The sequence below is a fragment of the Patiria miniata genome, unplaced genomic scaffold, assembly GCF_015706575.1.
Source record: "Patiria miniata isolate m_02_andy unplaced genomic scaffold, ASM1570657v1 HiC_scaffold_7, whole genome shotgun sequence".
NCBI classification, from domain to species: domain Eukaryota; kingdom Metazoa; phylum Echinodermata; class Asteroidea; order Valvatida; family Asterinidae; genus Patiria; species Patiria miniata.
In genome coordinates, this window is record NW_024037074.1 from 8,286,976 (window position 1) to 8,308,741 (window position 21,766).

The 21,766-nt window shown below is 39.3% G+C and overlaps 3 protein-coding genes across 8 annotated transcripts in view; 1 reads left to right on the forward strand and 2 right to left on the reverse strand.

Annotated features, from left to right (window-relative positions):
• The window catches only part of LOC119744838 (rootletin-like), a 49,539-nt gene extending 45,616 nt beyond the window's left edge, over window positions 1-3,923 (reverse strand). The window contains exon 1 of one of the 4 annotated variants that reach the window (XM_038221006.1): window positions 3,789-3,923. Coding sequence is in view for 2 of the 4 variants with exons in the window: in XM_038221004.1 (XP_038076932.1) it covers window positions 830-874 (45 nt within the window). In the remaining 2 variants the exon portion in view is untranslated. Of the gene's footprint in view, window positions 1-829; window positions 907-3,567; window positions 3,588-3,788 lie in introns of those variants that run through there. The other 3 variants (XM_038221007.1, XM_038221004.1, XM_038221009.1) reach the window with 3 other exon arrangements.
• LOC119744841 (peroxisome biogenesis factor 2-like) lies at window positions 3,867-7,375 on the forward strand. The gene is made up of 7 exons (XM_038221013.1): window positions 3,867-4,098; window positions 4,231-4,308; window positions 4,566-4,628; window positions 4,790-4,987; window positions 5,166-5,318; window positions 5,435-5,701; window positions 5,993-7,375. Exons 1-7 carry the CDS (start codon window positions 3,895-3,897, stop codon window positions 6,089-6,091), a joined length of 1,062 nt encoding a protein of 353 aa, XP_038076941.1. The 5' UTR covers window positions 3,867-3,894; the 3' UTR covers window positions 6,092-7,375.
• Window positions 6,562-19,764, reverse strand: LOC119744840 (cationic amino acid transporter 4-like). 3 transcript variants are annotated; one of them, XM_038221011.1, is made up of 5 exons: window positions 19,310-19,764; window positions 19,058-19,213; window positions 10,614-12,367; window positions 8,832-8,940; window positions 6,562-7,891 (listed from the first exon to the last, which is right to left on the reverse strand). In XM_038221011.1, exons 3-5 carry the CDS (start codon window positions 12,213-12,215, stop codon window positions 7,695-7,697), a joined length of 1,908 nt encoding a protein of 635 aa, XP_038076939.1. In that variant the 5' UTR covers window positions 12,216-12,367; window positions 19,058-19,213; window positions 19,310-19,764; the 3' UTR covers window positions 6,562-7,694. The 3 variants fall into 3 exon arrangements, with proteins under 3 accessions (XP_038076939.1, XP_038076940.1, XP_038076938.1); XM_038221012.1 differs by having other exon boundaries at window positions 10,614-12,363; window positions 19,058-19,764; XM_038221010.1 differs by having other exon boundaries at window positions 19,058-19,764.
• Window positions 19,765-21,766: the final 2,002 nt, after the last annotated feature.

Genomic DNA, 21,766 nt, shown 5'->3' on the forward strand with positions numbered 1-21,766 from the left:
GATGAACTGCCAATGCTGCAAGATAAACTCTTCAAAACCATTTAACCCTGGGAAAACACCAACAGTGTTAATACATTATCATGATAATCACTGCACTATCTTACTTCTATTTGCATTCTTCAAAGGTTTAAAATCAGGGTGTGCACCCCTGGCGGCCTGATGCAATCCAATAATCTCCTTTTGATTTAACTGTCAACTGGTTTATTAGCTTTTACATTTATCTTTTATTTGTCTTTACTCTGTCAAGTGATGCAAATCTTCCAAAATCTTTAATTTAATTGGTAAATAAATGGTGCAAAAATGTAGTAAATCACATCTAACCGTATAAACACCAGGTCGTTTTTACACTGGATTTAAAAATTCTTAATTAGGCCCCCCCCCCCCCCAAAAAAGTCGGTCTCTAGTCAGCGCGCGCATCGATTTTAATCATGCGCGTCGATCTTTTTTTTTCCCAAAATGTTCCACGGTAGCTCCAACAGCACCCTCTATTTCCTCACCTCCTCAATTTATTTTTTACCAAAGAGCACCAAGGAATGGGAAATTGCACCAAGGCAAATGATCGAAAGCACCAAGGCAAATTATGGAGGACACCAATGTACATGAGGACACCAAGAAAGCAAAATAGTACCCCACCTTGTCTGTACAAAAAAAAAAAAGCCGCGCGGCCGTGTCAATTCCGGAACTTTGGTCTGACCAGAGACCGAATATTTTTTTTCTGGCCTTAGTAAAATTGTATAATTCTGCCAAAAAAGTATGTTTTTTAATGTAAGATGTTTAGAGTAAGATTTCAAATCAGATAAAGACATGTGCAAGCATTTATTCTACTTACTATCATCACAATTTCAATGATAAAGGTTTGTTTTCTGGAGCCCATCACTTCACAACACAGGCATCATCGATAGATGTCTCCATTTCCATGGTAACCGTCTCAAGTTTCAAGACTCGTCATCAGATCCAATGCCAATTCCGCACAGCTAAAAGTAGTGTAACACTTCGGAATCTGTTAGAAGTGAAGGCTCTCCTTTTGCCAAGCTTTTTCTTGAGTCAATTTACTGTACACTTTCGAAAAATTAAATGGATGGTGCATCCATGCAAACAAACGCCACAGCTTCGTCAGTTAAGATGTTGAGCCTACACACAAGTTCTTTTCATAAGAGACACAGCTTGTTTGCAGTAAGCTGGAAAAGTTATGCAACACAGATAGGATAAAGAAGGGTGATTTAATAATATAATCCATCCAACTAAAAGAGAGCTAAGCAGATTCACATTGTGTGTAAAGCACGTAAGAGTAAGACCTTGATCAAATGCTAGAGAAAAGTCTCACAATGCAGCAATATTGGTCCTTTGAAAGGATCACGCACAGTAGATATCATAGATACAGGAAGATGTCCAGCATGAATAGCAGTATCTTGAGTAGAGAAACAACACTCCTCAACTGTTCTTCAAGTGCAACAGCATACATAGCATGCACAACATGAATGTAATATCCAATAAATGCTGCTCAGGTTCAACTCCAATCAAATCCAACTTGTCAAGTATTTCAAGAGCTTTCTCTCACATCAAATGATTTAAAGACTGACTTACATCACTGCCTGTTTCAACGACACCGTTACTGCCGACATCACTGGGGTCACTTTCAAGTTCAACAACGTCGTGGTCACTATTATCTTCGGCCTCCGCGGCCAATTTTTCATCGTCCAAACTGGGTGAATCCATTTAAATTTTGAGTATTTTAGTCGCACTAATAGCCACAATGACCTACTCCAAACTACTCAAGAGCAACCTGTACATTCTAAAGAAACTTGATTAGGAAGGAGACCGTGCTTGTTGGAAATTTGAACTTCTGATCTCTGATTGATTACAAAAAAGATAAACTACAGATGTGTGGAATTACCTACGCTAGACAATGAAGGGGGTCCAGAAGAATACATGACCAAGTTAAAACTTTGTTCATAACACTTGTGTTTATTACCAATATAATGGGAGCCACAAAAGCTCTGCAGGTGGGCGTGCATCAGGGAGACCATTTGGGAAAGTTCAAAGGTGCATATTTACTCAGTGTAAAATGAGATGTCGCTGTAATTTCCTTATCAGTTACATTTATTGTTGGATATATTGAATACAATTTTACTGGCTAACCATGGTTGAATTTTTTGAATTGCTAAACAACTTTATGTGTAACCTGCAAATACAGGTTTTTCTTATGAAAATCATTCCTATTATTGTGAGTTCTTAGCACTTATTTTCAAATGGAGAAATGAAAGTAAAGTTATGGTGGTTACTCATTTCATCAATTAGCAAGACAAACATTTTGTACATGTTCCATAAATGAAAGTTTGAAAACCTGCCACATAAGCACATGTTTATTTGATTAATCTCCTTGCTAACTGATATCTTTTGTATCCTATAAATGGTAATTATAATATTGGATGAGTAAGATTCTTGCATTACATACACTGTATGTATCTTAGAGTTTCATTCATAGTGTCAAAAGAAACACGCTCGTCAAAATCTTGTCACAAGAGGGGGTAGTTCCATTTTCAAGTAAACAGTACATTGTACAGGGTTCATTCTATAAATTAGGATCCAATAGGAAATAATGTCATTTTTGTTTAACTAAATAGGAAATGTATTAAAGTTAATGAAACTTTATTTGTAACAAACTTCAATAAGTTGCATAGATAACACCTACAAATTTGTTAGCTTGATCACATTTAGTTCCTGTTTGGGTTCAAAATAAGCTGAAAAATTCTCATAGTTTTGGCTAAAAAGTGGGACAAAAAAAGTAGTCTACAATTTTAACATTGTTTTGCCTCCTTAAATTTAGTTAAAAGTTTAAAGGTAAAGTAGGCCTATGTCATTTTTTAGGTCAAAAACTTTTACTTGGTATTTTATAAATTCTGTCCATTAAATAAAAGGATAAGAAAACAAGACAGCAATGCTAAGAAACAAAAAAAATATGACCATCTGTAATATTTCAAAATACTAAAAAAAAAACCTCCAACTCCATACCTTTCTGTGGTGTGTGGAGGAATAGAAATATGTAGAAATGATGTATTTTTTTTTATTTCTCCATGGTTGAACCATGGTCCATGGAGCTATCCTTTTTAAAGCTCATAGTTGAACATAACTGAACTGAACTAAATTAAAGCCAGAGGCATTCCCTGTGCTTTACAACTACGCATGATAAGTAGTTGTTATTAATAAATTAATATAAAATATAATTTAAGAAGGCTTGATGTGATATATTGCAACCAAAAAAAGGGGGGGGGGATGGGGAAACGAAACAAACAGGAAGTCCAGCAAAAATACACAAGTTTTTGGCAAGAACACTTTTCCAATTTTTTTGGGTCAAATTAAAATTTATGTCAGTAAGACAATATTGTCAATTTGTGCATATTCAAATCACTTCACAATCACACACTTGAAAGTTAACACTTCCATAACTTCCATTTTTATTGGCCAAACACTGCTTTAAAGAACCTGGAGAACAGGAATATAGGAAAAATCACATGAATAAATAACATTCTAAATGATGTTTTAGTTGACATATGTCAAACGGCTTACCAAAATCCGAACGTAAATTAGCCCGTCACTAAACGATCATCATGATCAGCATCAGCCTTCAATTCTGACAACCGTGTCTGCATACATGCACCGTCAACTCGACCACCGGCACTTCGTACCGTACACACTACTCAGTGTCCATTCACTTTTAAAATACTTCAATTCATTCCCTCGGGTAAGAATTAGCAGCTCAAAGTAAACAACAAGTCGCTAATACTCACGTTCAGTAAACAAGGTAAACAGGTCACAAAAAGAGCCGAATCGTCCACTTATTCAGCCCGGTCAAAGCGCTTAAATTCAAACCAATTTGCATTGTGTGTGTAATCAATGCATGAAACGAACTCGTTCATTGGTCAATTTCCGTTTTTGGTTAAGACCCGACGGCTGTTTATGATAAAATTGTTATCACTTGAGGGCGCTGTTAATAAGCAACGATCGTCAATAAACAAAATGGCAGCCACCAAGGGTTCGTCTGAAAATAAAGAAACTGGAACCGGAAGTAGAAATCAGGTTGTACTTCGAGTCAGTCAGGTACTAATAAAGTTATATTATTTGATGGATTTTTGCATACAGAGGGTCTTTTGACCGCATGCTATGCTTGCACTTGCAGTAAGTATAAATAAATTTATAAATCATGTCATTTCTTTTGATTTCAATTTTCAGTTGGATTCAAGTCAGTTGGACAGTGAACTTCATCAACTTCTGAAATCCCAGTTCCAAAGGATCTTTCAGTTCTTCAAGGTGAAGTACAGATTTATTAAATGATTTTGGAATTTAAAGATTATTTTGGGTTTCCCTCAGAAGTTGGAACCTTTTTTGGTGGTAATAATACTAATATATAAGTAATATGAAGTATGTAATGACGTTTTTGCATGAGATGACTAATCTTGTAAAATGTGTTTGAAAGTAAACTTCAGTAACCCCACCACTGCAGCAGCATAATTCCATTTGAAGATTGAATTAGGCCTATCAAGTTTCTGTCCTTTGGTTATTTTCAGCCTGGTGTGCTTGCATATATTGAGCCGGAACTGAATGCTGCTTTGAGACTATTAACATGGCAGGTAATGACACAAAAAATGTATCAACAAAGTTAATTTTATATAAACTGCCTGCTTGGGCCTTTGAAAAAAATCGAGTGACTGAAGATACTAATGTAACAATAAGATGGTAAGCATTGTTCAATATCAGGCATTACTTAATTTGCTATATTTCTGTATCACAGTTTTCGATCAACACAATTGGGGCTACACTGGGTCAGCGTATAATGAATCTGAAATATGGAAGCGAGGCCTCAATGACCCCTGACCTAGGTCATCGACAACGATTACTGTATGCCTGCATCCTGATTGGTGCAAAGTGGCTGCAGGAAAGATCAGCTGACCTCTCCAGTTCGACCAATCACATTGAAGCTTTTAGAAAAGTAAGTACATGTTCATGTATAAATCATTTAGTTGTTGATTTCAAGAGTAAGAGTACGGTTTTGTGAATAGATATAAATTCACTATCAAATGTCAAATCTTTTTGAAAGAAAAACGACGACAAATAATTCAAATAAATAAGTGAAGAGAATTTCTATTTCATCTTTTTTTCCCCAACAGATATGGAAGGCACTTTACTTCTTTGAAAAGCTTTTAAGTGTGGCATCGCTAGTGAACTTCTTGGTGTTCTTACAAGATGGCCGCTACCAGTTCCTTCATGAGCGACTTCTAGGGATTAGAGCTCAATTCGCTGAAAAACAGTCAATTAGACAGGTACATGTATGATGATTGCAATCCATAATTTCTATAATTTCACTGATTTTCAGTAATTCCTATGGCAGGAAACTACAAAACTAAAACTTTATTATTTTTATTTATTTACCTTTTAGGTGAGTTTTGAGTTCATGACCAGGGAACTCCTGTGGCACGGATTTGCAGAATTCCTTTTCTTCCTTCTGCCCTTTGTCAACTTCAGACGCATCCGTAATTTCCTGCAACAGAAACTCTTCCGTCCGTCACCCTCCCAAAGGGCCGAGACCGGAGCGATAGTAAAAAGAGATCGGAGTTTGTATAAGGAGTGTGCAGTGTGTGGTGAATGGCCGACCATACCTAGACATATAGGCTGCCATCATGTCTTCTGTTATTATTGTGTACAGGTGAGTTACATGTATTGCATATCAATATTATTCAACGTTGAATTATCAATATTGACACTATCAAGACTTAATAATTACTATATGGGCTAAAAACAGAACAGGACGAACGCTTGTATGAATAACAAAGAATGTTTATATGAATGACAGCATGATTAAATTTACCACAAACAGTTTCCTTTAGTATTAGTAATTATTTGTCGTCTAGGATAATTTTTATATTCAGGGGAATGTAAAATTAAAATGGAACATGCAACAATTTTAGTTTCTTATTCCCATTTTTTTTTTCTCCAGAGTAATTTTCTAGCAGATCCCTCCTACACCTGTCCACTCTGCTCCCATCCTGTGGATGATGTCACAAACATCCAACCAATCACGTGTGATGTAGGATAACCCTATCCTGATGCTCTCAGAAGGCAATCTCTGATTGGTCAGCTGCAAGTCCCTTGATAAGACTGAATTTTTGATATCATTAATACAAATAATTGTGCAAAAGAATATTTATCTCATGAAAAAGAAATGTACTTTATACTTGTATGTTTAAATATAATGTTAATTTTTTTTTTTACATAGAAAGAGGTATACAGTGTACATGTATATGTGTTTAAGTTTTTGTGTATTAAAAAAACTTAAATTTCTGAAATTGGCATCATACAGGCAGAGTCTGGCCACCTTTGGCCATGTTTGTCACTCCTCAAATTTATATTTGTTCCAGTTGGGACACCGTATTTGTATTCGTAAAGGGGTTGACAAGTTTGTGAATAAACAAAATGGAACGAAATTAAAAACACACATCTGTGTACCACAAATACAAGGCCTGATCGATTATCAATCAACAACTGATAACAATGAACAGCTAGGTGTAGCCTTTAGTCACAATTGTCTCAATTTATTTAAGTCTTTAGTCATCAGATATTACATTCCTTCTTTGTATTATTTTGCTGTCGGCTTAAGTCATGTCTTTCTGTCTTGTCTGTCTTGTCTTATTTTATGATTAGTTCCAATTAAGCGTGCATTATTTTGTTTAATAAATATTCGATATATAGTGATTTTTTTTATTTTCCTATGTACTAATTTGTTCTAATTATCGATGTATTTCCAAAAGGAGAATGGAATAAATGTGCTCCTGAAGTGTTTACTTGTATAAAAAAAAAAATTCCGTGAATATAATGATTAAACTACATACAATGGCAGTAAAGTGTTCAATTGAACTGTCCAATTACAAAATGTACTTCTATTAAATTGCAGAAGCCATGCGATGTTCTAAACGCAGAAGTTGTGTTTTTTCTTTAATGAGACATCGAACGATAACACAATCTGCCACGGTGACTGGAATGATTCCTTTACCAATTTCAAATTATTTTCGGCCCCACGATGATTCCGACGATGGAGGTGCAAAAGCAACTCCAGAAAAAAACCTTGTATTTCATGCGCTTGCAGACGCCAATGTAGAAAAAGCTCTTTTTCTTTCTTGTTGAAATAAACGGAAAACTCGTTCGAAGAAAAAAGAACAAATCAGGAAAAGGAACTACTAATTTAAGCAATCGCTAAAAACAATCTATCAGTGTTATGATCCTTATACTAGTGTTTACTGATAAGGTTTTAAGACGATACATATTTCGATAAGAAATAAGTAATTGAGATGTGCGCGCATTTAGGCAGCCTTTCTTCACTTTTTTTAAAGGATTGGTGCTACTGTATTATTGTGCACCTTCCAATAATTCTCCAACAAACGAACCCAACCAAACTGACCACCGCTATAACAAGTCGATCTTCCATATCTACCGAAGTTGATAAATGCAACATCTTTGATGTCATTTTTGTGTAAAAAGATCTATTCACGTTCAATGATGTTAACAGCCTAGTGCCAAAGCAATTATTTCAAACGTGAAGTACATGTAAATAAAATAAGAAATGGCACAATTATCTGTCCATTCATCCCACCCAAAGATTCGCCTGTGTGTATATGCCACTGATGTTTTTAATGGTGCGCGATTTAATCGAGATATTCTTCCTTTTCCTTTTTGTGTGGTTGTGGCATGTTTAGCGATCCTTCCATGACGCACTGTTGTTCAGCGCCCTCATCGTCAGTCTTCAGTCTAGTGTACTCTGCTTTGGATGAGAACGAGACGGTTTTTACAGCGAAGCTTTCGGCGCTGTGCCAGTAGCCGTACAAGAAGTAGATGGCAATACCTGTTGGGTCGAAACAATGAAAGAAATAATCATTTCGAAACAATGAAAACATCGTCGGAATCAGCTGGAGTCCAACCTTGAAATTATAAAAAGACCAAGCCTGGTATTAAAAGCTGGTGTCGATTGAATGGCTATTCACTGGAAGCCTTTACTTGTTTCTGGTTTAATTACATTGGCGTTACGGGGTGATCCTATGGGCTCCGTGCGCCAACAAAGAGGGCGCGTTTTTATCACTTTTGAGAGCCCCTTGCCCATAGACATTATAGTAAAACTTAGATAAGGCATTTGCTATTGCGCCTGTGAGAAAAATGCTACGCGTATTATAATGTCTATGGGCAAGGGGCTCTTAAAAGTGGTAAAAACGCTGAGGTTCACTGGGAAACGGACTTCGTCGTGACGCAACCGCGTTTTGCCTGAAACTTACGCCATTTCATAACGTCTTTATGTGACTATAGATTGTTTATAATGTAATTTGAACCTTAATTAAGGCAATACTACAAACACCTGCATGTGTTTTAAGTATTTGTAGTGTATCTGTGGAATTAGGCAGATTTTTGAAGTGCATTTAACAGAATTTGGCCATGACCTTACGGTCACCATGAGGGGTACTTGCGCACAGAGCCCATGCGATAGCTCACGCGTCAGTCAGTCAGTCAGATAGGCGTAAAGAGGGCACTAGGCTGGCCCTCTGGGACCAGCAGAATTTACTTGACGGTTTAAACATGAATACAAAATAATGATATCACAGAAGTCAGTCGCGCTGTCAACATTTTGCCAGGGTTATCAGCAACACAGATGGCGTGTGTATCGTGACAGCTTGAGACCATGCCATGTTTTCAAGTTTAATTTGTGTCAACAATGCTTACAATTTAATTAGCGAGATTCTATATTCACATTGAATATGTATTTTTTCTCCGCAAGTGGATAAGTTGATACGCACCCATGACGATCCATATGGCGAAGCGAAGCCACGTTGCTGGGCTGAGTAACATGATGAGGATAATGTTACATAGAATACTCAACATGGGCGTCAAAGGAACGAATGGCGTCTGGCAACAAAACGAGAATATTGAAAAGGTTTAGCCCATTCAATCCTACCGAGTGATAGTGAAAGTGGGTGTACAGGGCGAGTCAAAAATATAAAGCAAACCCAAATAGTGCCCCTAGCTGTTTTAAAAGAAATTCTGCATGTAGCGCTTTTCAGATCTAGGATATGAAAGCCCAATTAATAAGCTTTCTTTTAGTGGCAGAATCATTCAAATCGCTCATGTACTTTTCCAGTTATGGCATTTTTAACACAAACACCGTTTTGTAACCTTGTCCACGGATCACAATAAAGGCAAGTGATATTTTAGCAAAAACAAAAACCACATCAGAACACTCGCATAACCATGACAGTGTTCTCTGCCTTCAATGTTAAAATATCACGCTTTCACAATGTCAAGAGTTTATAGTCTTGCCCTACCTTCTACTTGGCTACCCGGAGACTTATGGGATTATTCTGATATCATTTTCAGGATACGACATGGTTTAATTTTTACTGAAACATCACGTACCTTAAAATGAGATCCGTGGACGTTGTTAAAAACGGTTTTTGTGTTCAAAATGACCTAACCGGAAAAGTGCATGAGCGACTTGAACGATTCTTTCACTGAAAGAAGACATTAATTGGGCTGTTATATCTTAGATTTGGAACACGCTACGTGAGAAATTCTTTAAAAAATAGAGGGCACCATTTGGGTTTCCATTTTTTCCACTCGCCCTGTATACACTCCACCAAAGATTGCTCTGCACGTGGTCATGAGTGCATACAGTACAACATGTTGGGTTTCCATCGATTCGTCTCAGACACAGACTAACTGCAACATACATACTGATATTGTTGACTTCAGCATGCAAACCATCTCTGTTATATAAGCGTAATCACAGTGAGCTGCCAGTGTTTTGATACTGACGACCGCTATGAGTGCTGGGGTATGCCGTATTAAAATCTCGAATAGTGGTCTTAAGCGCACACCAGCCCCCCCTTCCCCCCAAACAAACAAAACACAAACACAAACACCCCATCCCCAACACCCCAACAAACGCACGCACAAACATACCACAGTCTGGTTTTACACTTTACTACCGAGGACCAGTAATAAATGATTTTGAGTTTGGACCAGCTTTTTTTTTTTATTTGTCCCGTAAGATTTACATAAACAAGAAACCTACAAAGGCGGATCCGGGGGGGGGGGGGGGCAACGGGATCCATGCCTCCCCCCCCCCAAAAAAACCCAACGGACCCAATTCTTTTTTTTATAAGTGACGTCGCAATAAAGGCAGGCACTGCGTACACCACCATCTTTTCCTTTAAAAAAATGGTTAAGTGGTCAGAAATTGCCTCAGATCGCACCACAGAGCATCTAGAATCCAAACTTTTTGAGGGGCCCTTAAGCGGACCCCGACCCCACGCCGTAATTTTTTGGACCCACTTTTCGGGGGACTGCCAAAACAATTTTTCGCCCTCCCCCAAAATTGTGTTCTGGATCCGCCCTTGGAAAACTATCAATGCATTTGCGCACAACCTTGAGTTCTGGGATTATTGTTACTTTTGATAACCATTTTGTCCAACGGTCCTCATTCGTAAAGATGAACTTTTGACAGGCTTTATTGTCAAATGCTTCTTTTCATCCTCTCCGAGTTTGTGAAACTACTAACGGAATCGATTTAATTCACCTACCTTGAAATTCGATTTGGTGTCCACCTGTTCGTGCAGAGGGATGGGTACAATCAATAGAATAGCCGAGCTGCCGAATACTATGACGAGCAGAATAGCCCACCAGTCTCCAGATTGGATGTTGTCCATGAAGACGACGATCACAAAAATGGTTGCAAACTGGAGACAAGTTGTAGCGAAGAAGCAGATCATCGGGACCACGCCTGGCTCATAGCGCGCCATAACAGTCAGGAAGCGGAATTTCGGCTTCAGAGTACCCCCCTGGATTGGCTTATCCTCCCTAGGGTCTAAGAAACTGGATTTGTCCGAGATAGTGTCAGTGTCGTGGTCACTGTCGCCCTTTTGTGATGTCACTAAGGCTATCTTCTGGATCTGATGGGTAAGTTGCGACGGTTTATACCTTATGACCATGACAGAGGCCGCGACCAAAGTGAAGGCCGTAAGGGTACCGATGGATAGCACACTGGACAACGTTTTGATATCAATGAATACTGTCATGAGTATAGCTATGATTCCGAAGAAAATAGTGGCTATTAGTGGCGTGTGGGTGGTAGGATTAACGCGACCGAAGACTTTGAAGAAGACACCATCTGTAGACATGGCGTAAGCCATTCTTGGCAGAGCAAAGATGGAGCATAGTATACATCCGCTCATGGCGCAAAGAGCGCCCGCATCGACGACATTCTTAGCCCAAGACAAGCCGTGATATACGAATGGTGTGGCCAGGACCGCTCGCAGATCGATCTCAGAATATGGCACAGCCAGGGTTAAACTCACAGACACCAATGTGTAAACGAGTGTGACGACAGCGATCGAGGTTATCACAGCACGGGGGACTCCTTTTTGGCTATCAATGGCCTCCTCGGACGAAACGACGATGATGTCGAATCCTACAAAGCCAATAAAAACGATGGAAGCGCCTGATAGCGTCGCCTGGAAACCGTTCGGGAAGAAGCCGTGGTCGGACCAGTTCCTCCCGTCAGCGAACATAAAACCACCGATTGTTATCAGAGTAACAATGGTCAAATTGATAGCCACTAAGGCCTTGTTGAAATTGGCACTGATTTTGGCGCCGAGTGCTATAATCACAAAGAAGCAAAACATAAAAATCCCAGCGACTAGATCAGGATAGGACGCCACTACAGGCGTGTCCCACAGCTCTCCTCCCATGACCCACACCCGTGTGAAATTCTGTATTCGATTGTCAAGCATTGAATCCAGGTAACCAGACCATCCTCGGGCGACGACGGAAGAACTCAACAAGTATTCCAGGATGATACTCCATCCGGCGATGAACGCAGGTAGCTCACCGATGGTGGAGTAAGTGAAGAGGTACGCCGAGCCAGTCCGGGTGAAGATGCTGCCGAGCTCTGCGTAACACACTGCGGCAAACATAGCGGCGATGCTGGCGATGAGGAAGGACAGCGCGACCGATGGTCCAGCATCACTAGCGATTACACCTGTTAAGATGTATAAGGTCACACCCATCATTGATGCTATACCAAGTAGGGTCAGATCCAGAGTGTTCAGGCATCGTCGAAGTGGCGCGTATTCCGGATTCAAATCAACCGTCTTAAGACGGACTAAATTCCTCAGGAAGCCCATCGTTGACGCATTAAAGAAACTCCCTACGAAGTTTCTAACCCTAAATCCGATGCGAATCACAAACTTATAAAGCAGTCAATAATTTTGAGCAAAGTGTTATTTTTTCCCCTCCAGACTGAGTTCAGTCCCGTGACACGAGAAAGGCATTCTACCTGAGTGCAAAGATTGGAAAGAAAAAATACGGAAGATGAATCTCAATATCCGTTACAAAAATTATATAATTTCTATAAGCATTGTAGCTAGTAAACCTCCCGAATCCTCAAAAACCCACCATTAGTCTTCGGTTTCTGGTATGGAGCTTGCCCAAAAAGCGGTGCGGCGACGCGGCTTTTTTTTTTTTTTTTACCTGATTTTTTTGCTTCAAATGTCGGCTGATGACTGCAAATGGTGCCCGACTAAACTTAGTGCAAATATATGGGAGTCCAGAGAGGCCACATAAAGCTTATTCTCGACCACAACCCAATCTAAAAACACGTTAAAATTGTGCAGCAGCATGATTCCAGTCAAACCAGTGAGTTTGGCGGTTTTGAGACATCATCTTTCATTGAAAAAAAAACTTTTTCATTTTGCCGACGCGCATGGCAACGGCGACGCGCGCGCATACCAGAAACCGGAGACTTTTTTTTGGTCTTAGGATGCAGCCTCATACAAGCAACCTGTCGGCTGGCTCCTTAGGCCGAATAAAAAAAAACATGTTTCTCGTCCGGGTGTTTGAAAAAAAGGAGGAAGCGGGGCTTTTTATTTTTGTCATGTTTTATTGAACATAATATAATACATTTACGGGGTGAATATACAAGAGAGGTCACCCACTGAAAAAAAGCGCTCTCTCTTGCCCACAATATTTCAAAAAAGGCGTATATGGACCTTATAGGTAGCAGTCATCAAGGCAATACATTTGTCTTGCTGTGAAATACCAGAAATAAACCTTTTAAGCACTCATTGTTACTGAACTAAAATAACAAAGGATGCCCTATAAGACGGCCGCTATACGCATAAAGTCTACCCATGAGGTCTAAGAAATACGAAGGGTGCTCAAGTTTAAGGAATAAGTCAATCTGGCATGAAATGTCATCATGGCCTACGTCAAAGTGAAAATGCACAAAACGCTGCTCCGTCCCATAAATTCAAAACTTTTATTTTTCGATTCTTTGACATTCAACGGTTGTATTCAAAAATGCTATCAAAAGCTTGGAAAACACAACGACTATCCTCTATCAATAGAATTTCTGTAGAAATATAACTATGCAGTTTTTCTAGTATATATTTTCCTGCTCAGTCTTGCAATTGACTTTGTATTTCGTTAATCTTTCAGATATTTTAGATAATTAACACACTGTTATAATGCAACTCAAAATAATTATAATATACACGACTACATGTAATTGTCGCACATATTTTTCATATTATTCAGGCCTGGAATTATTGTAATTAAGGGAATTATTGTTGTTAATGTATTTTTACTCTGTTGGACGGTTTTTAATCAAATTTGGTATACTACTTTTAATTGGATAGTTGTATTTTTGGGAGACAGGTGTTTTTACCAATTAATCTGAATAAATAAAGTATTATTCCATTCTGTATGCTCATTGTCTCTGTCCCTTTGCCAGATTCATGCTATTGTGTCTCATTCAGTGCACATCACTGGAGTTCGTTTCATTCCCTTTAACGCGTTTCTATCATTCCGTTCCCCCTGTGAGCGTCCTTCGTTTGTCTTCTAAGGCCAAAAAAAGTCTCCGGTTTCTGGTATGGAGCTTGCCCAAAAAGTGGTGCGGCGACGCGGCTTTTTTTTTTTTTTTTTACCTGATTTTTTTGCTTCAAATGTCGGCTGATGACTGCAAATGGTGCCCGACTAAACTTAGTGCAAATATATGGGAGTCCAGAGAGGCCACATAAAGCTTATTCTCGACCATAGCCCAATCTAAAAACACGTTAAAATTGTGCAGCAGCATGATTCCAGTCAAACCAGTGAGTTTGGCGGTTTTGAGACATCATCTTTCATTGAAAAAAAAACTGTTTCATTTTGCCGACGCGCATGGCTACGGCGACGCGCGCGCATACCAGAAACCGGAGACTTTTTTTTTTGGCCTTATACAGCAACTGCCTGCCCCGGCCGCATGCATTGATTTGGTCCCGAGCCTAATTTGGCACATGGAATTTGGCCCAGTAAATCATTGCATGCAGTACTATTGCAAGAATGCACCTACCAGTTAAGACATAACAGATTAAAGATTGTCTTTTATCGCATCATGCATCATGCAACACGTCTCTGTCTGTTTGCAATGACGGGCATTTTTACTTTTTAATGTTGGCTACTTAACCAATGATTACGGCAGTGTCCAAAACATGGTCTCGAGCTGCTTAAGTTGACCCATTGTGCAAAAACAATAATTATTCAGTTAACCATAACCTGATGTAAAAAACCTGATATGCCATTGAAAAGAGAAGATTTATGGCTGTAAGATGCTACTACTAGGCACACTGTAACTTACACAATCGTAACAAAATTAGAAATCATCTGTCGGTTGCGGCGTTTTTTATACGCACTGCACGTTTGCAAAATCCGTCCAAACCTCTTATTGGATTATGATGGTCTGGGATGGTTAAGGCTAAACTGACAATAATTGACTCCGAAAATTAATCAACCTATTTGTGACAATCAAATAAGATAATCCAACCTCGTAACGTAGAAAATGTCAATAACAAAGTAGAAGATTGCTGCAAATCTGTTCGGCTTCGTGAATAATATATTGTCATCATAGGCCATCAGCCTGGGGGTTTGGCCAGTATCTAATCAGGGCATAAATGATTATAGTGCGCATGAGCAAGGTATACCGCCCCTAGAGTGCATTTTGATGGACATTTTGAAAAAAAGGGTGATAGCACCCAAAAATTAGCCACCGCTGCAATGCTATCTCACATATTTTCCAACTCTGGAGGTGTACACCTTGCCAAAAAATAGCTATGACGATTATTCCCCTCAGATCATTTGATACCGATGGCCAAAATTTTGGACCGAGGCCGATGGCCTATCAAGGGCCTTATTCACAAGTTGGCCATTTTTGTCGAGCTCCCTGAACGCATGCATGACATTAAGTGAATAACAGGGATAGCCCCAGACTATTTATGCAGGCACAATGCAGCCTTGTTTTTCTGCTTTTTTTAAACTAGCTTTTAAACATAATTCAATATGGCCGACTCGTGAATGAGGCCCATTGAGTTAACACACGCTGTATAACAATGACATGCACACATTCGGCAGTGTCGCTTATCAGCCTTTAGCACTACAGAACCGGAGAAGGGTAGGGCCTAGACAAAAGTGTAACAGACCAAAGGAACTTCCTGCCAGGCAGAGGCAGGGGCAGCCAGCGTGAAGTTCCACAAAACATCCTGTGTTTACGAGGTCTCAGTCTCAGTTCAACCATATAAATACCAAGAAAATCCATGAATTTTGTGTACAACCCTTTTATATTCAATATACAAATAGTGACTGGTAATAACGTCATTTTGACAAAAAAAATACTCCAGAGCCATGAATCGGGGTAATATAAACTCGGGTGAAACTTATTTCATCGATGAGTATACAGGACTTGATTAAACACAATTTAAGAACGAAAATTCACCCACGCGATGTGTTTCAAGCATGCGTATTAAAGAGAAGACCTTACTAGCCTGCAAGTCCTACAAATTAATTATAATTCTAATCGATCTAATACAGCGACAGCTGTTTGATTATTACTTACAAATTAAAAGATAAAATTGGTGTCGGGTGATGTGAATTCAATATCGGGTCGTCCTTCCGACCGACGTATTTATTCTCTCAATAACTCGACGGCACAACACCGAGTATGCTGTTTTCTATTTGAATTACGTCGTTACTGAAATTCAATATTCGATCAGCATTAGTATTCAACAAATGAAGACATGATGCATGGCTAATTATTATTACTATTCCAACATGTGTTACTCAGGCGCGGTTCTAAGGGGGTGAGGGAAAAATTCAATTAAAATATATGCAATGAACAACTTGTTGTTTGTGGACAAACACATGGCTGTTTATGAATTCTGTTGCCATACAATCAGGGCATAATATACAGGGTGAGTACAAAAACTAAAACCTTAATGTCGGGACTATTGTTTTGTGAAGTTCTGCATGTAGCACTTTTAAAATCAAGGATAATAATAATAATAGTGGATATTTATAAAGCGCACGTATCCACCAGGACTGGTGCTACATCATTATTACCCCTTGCTCATTGGGCCAATGAAACATTTCAAATACCATCTCAGCTCCCTGGGGAGTATACAGCTCGATGCAGCCTGTTAAGCCCATATATAAGCTTTCTTTATATATATATAGTACAAGAATACTTCAAATCACTCAAGTTCTTTTCAAGTAATTTCATTCATTTAAGAGTTATTCTATCCAAAATCACATAGGGTATGTATTGAACACACCAAACATGTTTCTGACTAATGTGTCTGCTTGAGGTTGTACCTTATCTTTTCAATTAATGAAACACAATGTGAAGTTAACGGGCCATGGGATACACACAGGGTGTCTCAATAAAAGCCGAAACCTTAAATCCCCTCTTTTTCTCAGCTTTTAAAAGAAATACATCGCAAATATCGATACACGTTATTAGCTTTTCAACACCGAAAAAATCTTTCCAATCGGCTAACTATATTTATTGAGTTATGGCCAACCGAATACAAGAACCACTGTTTCGTTTCGTCCATGGTGGGGAGGCTGATATTTTGACTGCCACAATAAGAACACGGTCAGAAACTTGCATTAAAAAAAACTACCAATAAAGGCAGAGCCAGAGCAATATAATAAACATCTATAAGTTAAACAAACACTGCCGCTAGAACAAACTTTTGCCAGGGGATGCTGGAATTCCTAAAGGACGGACAAAATTAATGCCATAGCGGAGCGCAAAGCCCTTATACGTCGTGGCTTAATTTGGAGTATGGATGCTCTGTGGTGCAATCTGAGGCGATTCATGGCCACTTCATTTGACTTTTTTAGCAAAAGTTTTTTGAGATTATAAAGACAATTTATTTCCTCATTTTGTTTAAAATATACTGTTGCTCTTAAAACGTTTAACTGTACTGAAAAGTGGAGAACCCTTTTATTTTTATCTCCATTTTTGATTCCATTTAATTCTGGAAAAAGAATTGTATCAGTATGCATGACATCGCATGTAAATATTATTGTTGCAAGGCTGCTTTCTTACATTTAGTAAATTCCTTCGTGTATGTTTTGTTTTATTTTCCGAGCCCTTACGGCGTGGGCCACAGGGCCAGGGGCCCCGCTTTAATGCCCCGGAAAATGTTGGTTTCTGGATGCACTGTGATGAAATATACTGAAGTACACTGAAACTTATAAAACCTGAAAGGATGTTTTTTTGGTTCAAGTTAAAACAAATGGTTCCACTGGAAGCGGATGAATTTCTTTTCATAAAAATATTCACATAGTTCTAACTCCCCAAACGATGTAGCTCTCGTTAAATTTGCAGTGTTATTTGTTTGTACAGGGAATGGCAAATATAAAAGACTAAACGTTTGGGATTAGACAAGGATTTATCGGTCTACTGAGTTTTTATGAGGAAAACTTTGAATACCATGAATACATGTAGCTTTTTTATTAAAACGAAACTTCACTGGAATTGACTAGTTTCAATGAAAGCCGGCCCGTCCCACTCCTATTAGGTTGGGGATGTGTGTGAACCCTGCTATTTGTTAATGTTTGAATAGGCCTACAGATTGCTAGCAACTTCAGTGAAACTTTTAAATGAAAAGAAAAACCTTCAGGGGAAAGGTATGAACTTTGCCCCTATTGAAAGATCGAATGAAAAAAATCCTGGCAAGCAGAAACAACTTTGCTACCATTATCATGGCCGAGGTTATTGCTTTCCGGTCAAAGTTTCCATCATGGGCTTTCATGTCGGAAATATCATAGACATGTCATGATTTGAGATACCTTGAGAGAAATATCGATTCTGCACAGTCTGAAGATTTAGAAAATACCTCCTTTTGATATTTTACAGTGTTTGTGCTAGACTTTCGAAGCGCCGCGCTTGGCCGCGGCAAAACTAGAAACGAACAAAACGAAGGAGATAGTTATAGAACAAGCATAATGTTTAGCGTAGCGGCGCAATTTCATCGTCGTAGAACACTGCTGGCTGGAACACATTTTTGCCCTGCAGTAGGGGTGCTAAAGCATATTCCAGCACCCCAATCAAAAAAATTGGGGGTGCTGCAGCGCCCACAGCACCCCCCGTTCCCACGGGCTTGTAAACAAACAGTCCTGTCAGGACTTCCGTTACTTCCAAAAGGATAATAGGCCTAATGATCATTGTTTAAAAAGTAACAAAATAAAAAGAACAAAATAAAGAAAGAAAGATTAAACAATAAAGACTGCAAAACTACCCTGACCACACATCCCTGACAAATGACAATTCAGATTGTCATCAGGTTTACTTGGACAGATTAATCGGCACTCGTCTACTGGCACTTATTGAATTGGTCATAACTCAATAAATGTTTAGCCGATTTGCGGTGTTGAAAAGCTAATGAAATATAGGCCTACTCTCTAAATGTGTATCGATACTTGCAAATGTGTAAGCTGTGAAAAAGAGGAGGATTTGAAGGGTCGTTTTTTGTGAGATACCCTGTACTTATGCGTTTCCTCAAAACTGAGTTACGAAGTTTTTGCACTGACGTGACGAATTACACTTCCTTACTTGTCCAGCTGAATTTAGTTGGTGTACAAGAAACATGAATTAAGTACCACCACCAATTACAGTACTAAACTAAACCCTTAAACTGTTGGTTCCTACCTTCATCATGGCTCCACCGGCGTGCAAGGTGAACCACCATTAGTCAATTCTCTGCAATATTCCGACTACTGAGCCAATCCTATACGAGTTGCCACGTAGTCCATTATTAGTGCAGCATGCCTAACGATCACCCAATGTATCGTGCACAGAATTTACCTATGAATACCAGTGACCAAAGTACACTGCATTAGAAATGCGGCCTCCTGGAAAAACCATCACACATTCAGTTATTGTCCGCTTTGAACAACCGACCTTCAAGTTATTGTATCTCCCCGCCTATCTGATGCAGCTATCATGTGAGAAATTCAATCAAAAGGGTGTTGTTGAACAAGCTGGTAGGTCGTGTACCCTGCAAATAACGGAGTGCAGTAACTGACTGGGTTTAGAGTCCGAGTGTCAGTTAACTGTGCCCGTTATTTAAAAAAGGGTTGCGTAAGCTAGTTTTGGATGACTGACTTCCGTGACAGACTGCGAGGAAGGTTTGTTTGACCCACAACACAATTTACCATTACATCAATGAGGAGAGCGCAGAAATCAAAACTCTCAATGGGTTGTGACACAGTTGGATACTTTACACTGGCATTGTGTGTGGAAATACAGGTTTGCATGGATCCTTGGGTAAAAGTAACTGCTAGCTGTACAGAGCATGAAGCTATGTATTTTATAGCTCCATGTACAGAGGCACTGAAGCCGAGACCTCCGCTGTCTTTTGAGAGATTAAAGAAAAAGGTCCAGCCTTTTATCAAGCCAATAGTGGAATGGAATATGGATCGCAAGGTTCAAACCATGTCCATTTCCATGGAATATTTTTTTTGGTTAGGATAAGTTTAATCGAAGGGAAAACACTACGAGAACCGAAGTGTCTTCCATCCACACAGCGTGATAAATATTGATGTTAGGGTGGGTGATGTGATTGGTTAAAACACGATGTATGCCACAAAAAATACACTTGGAGGCATTCCATTGAAATTGAATTGCGGTCCTATCATACCACTGAACCTTCAGCATGATCATGGGACATTATTTTCACTGAAAAGCCCCAAAGATTACCACGTGATTACAGATGGCGGTGTCCGTGAAACGGTCTTTGAGCCTTTTGTGTGATATGACGTACTAGGCTTTTCTATGGGCGGCCAAAAGCGCCAAAATTAAATAAATGCTAAAAGGACAAACAACAATCAAAACAAAAAAGACGAACCCATTGTTTTTATTGTTGTTTATCCTTTTGGCATTTTTTTTTTATTTTGGCCCTCTTGGCCGACAATACTTTAACTCTCTCCATATATCTCTTAAATGCTAATAACTTCGCTCGCATACACACTATCAAAAAAATGGCCATATAGCGAATCTCTGTAGCAATCTATTGTGAAGGAAACGCAGTGCATTCTGGGTCGCTTACGACAATGACTGATACACCTTCATTCAGTGGCACGCACGATCTTACGGTGACTCATGTATAGGCCACAGTGGCAGCTCGACGAAAGCCGTTATTTGAAATGCCTTATGGTAGTACATGCATGACTGAGTGATAGCAATGGTATGACGTCATTGTTATTTTATGAATAAGCATCGAATTATTGCTGAATATAAATCATGGTTCATTGACGATGCGTGCTGCAGATAAAAACACCGCTGCCTGCTAAGATTACCACTTGATCACAACCACCCCGCCCCCCCCCCCCAAAAAAAAATTGAACAGAAAATACGAATACGAAACAAACAAACATTTTCTACATATTCTGTTTAATGACATTTAAATACATATGTGCATATTTTTGCCTAAACTTTTCGGTAAACATATATCAATTATAATATTCCTGTATTGCTTTTACGACTTCCACATAAATAAATTAGGAAATATTATGTAGTATCGGTATCGTGTAACCCAATCTACGACACTGGTGTTATGCTGTACACGTATTTTTTTTTCCGCCAGCTGTTGTTTCGCGATGCATGCACTCTACCGTGTAATCTTAAACTAATTGGGAATTGTAAATAATTTCCATACGTTATTCACATGGCTGGGTTGGCGTTGGGGAAACTGTCAGTGGGCAAACTGCAATGACTTTACTGATCAGTCTATCAAAGTTGGAAAAGAAAAAAAAAGTTTAATATTTTTTGTTTCTCTTGCATGGATTAACCATCGCGCGCTGTATAGTCTTAGTTCAAGACTGGATTTTTTTGTATTCCCCTTATACAGCCGGTCCGTGACAAGCGAAGTCGCTATCAACAAGATGAATCCAATCCAGTCTTAGCAATATTGGCAGCGCTATCCAGGAAATTCCAAGCACAACCACGCGTACTGTATTATTCAATGCGCGTGAGGTTTGCTCAGAATTTCCTGGGTATCGCTGCCATCATTGCCAAGACTCTTGTTGAGAGGCCTCCACCACCGCTGCAACTTAACCACGTTTGTCTGACATGGGACTGGTTGGAAATAGGGGAATGATAAAATGGGAACCCAGTCTCAAAAGCAGATCTGGGAGGGGGGAAATGAGGCCATGCCAACCCCAACCCCTCCCCCACCACCAACAAAAAGGACGCTGGATCCGCCCCTTGTCTTGCGACTGCTGAATTATACGTGACCAGCGTCAACCTATTGGCCATCCTTGAAGGGCAACCACAATTTTGCCCGACTGTTTTTCCCACAACTAGTTTATCCACATGTTGTTATCATAATGCAGACGCACCAGTGATTACTAATAACAA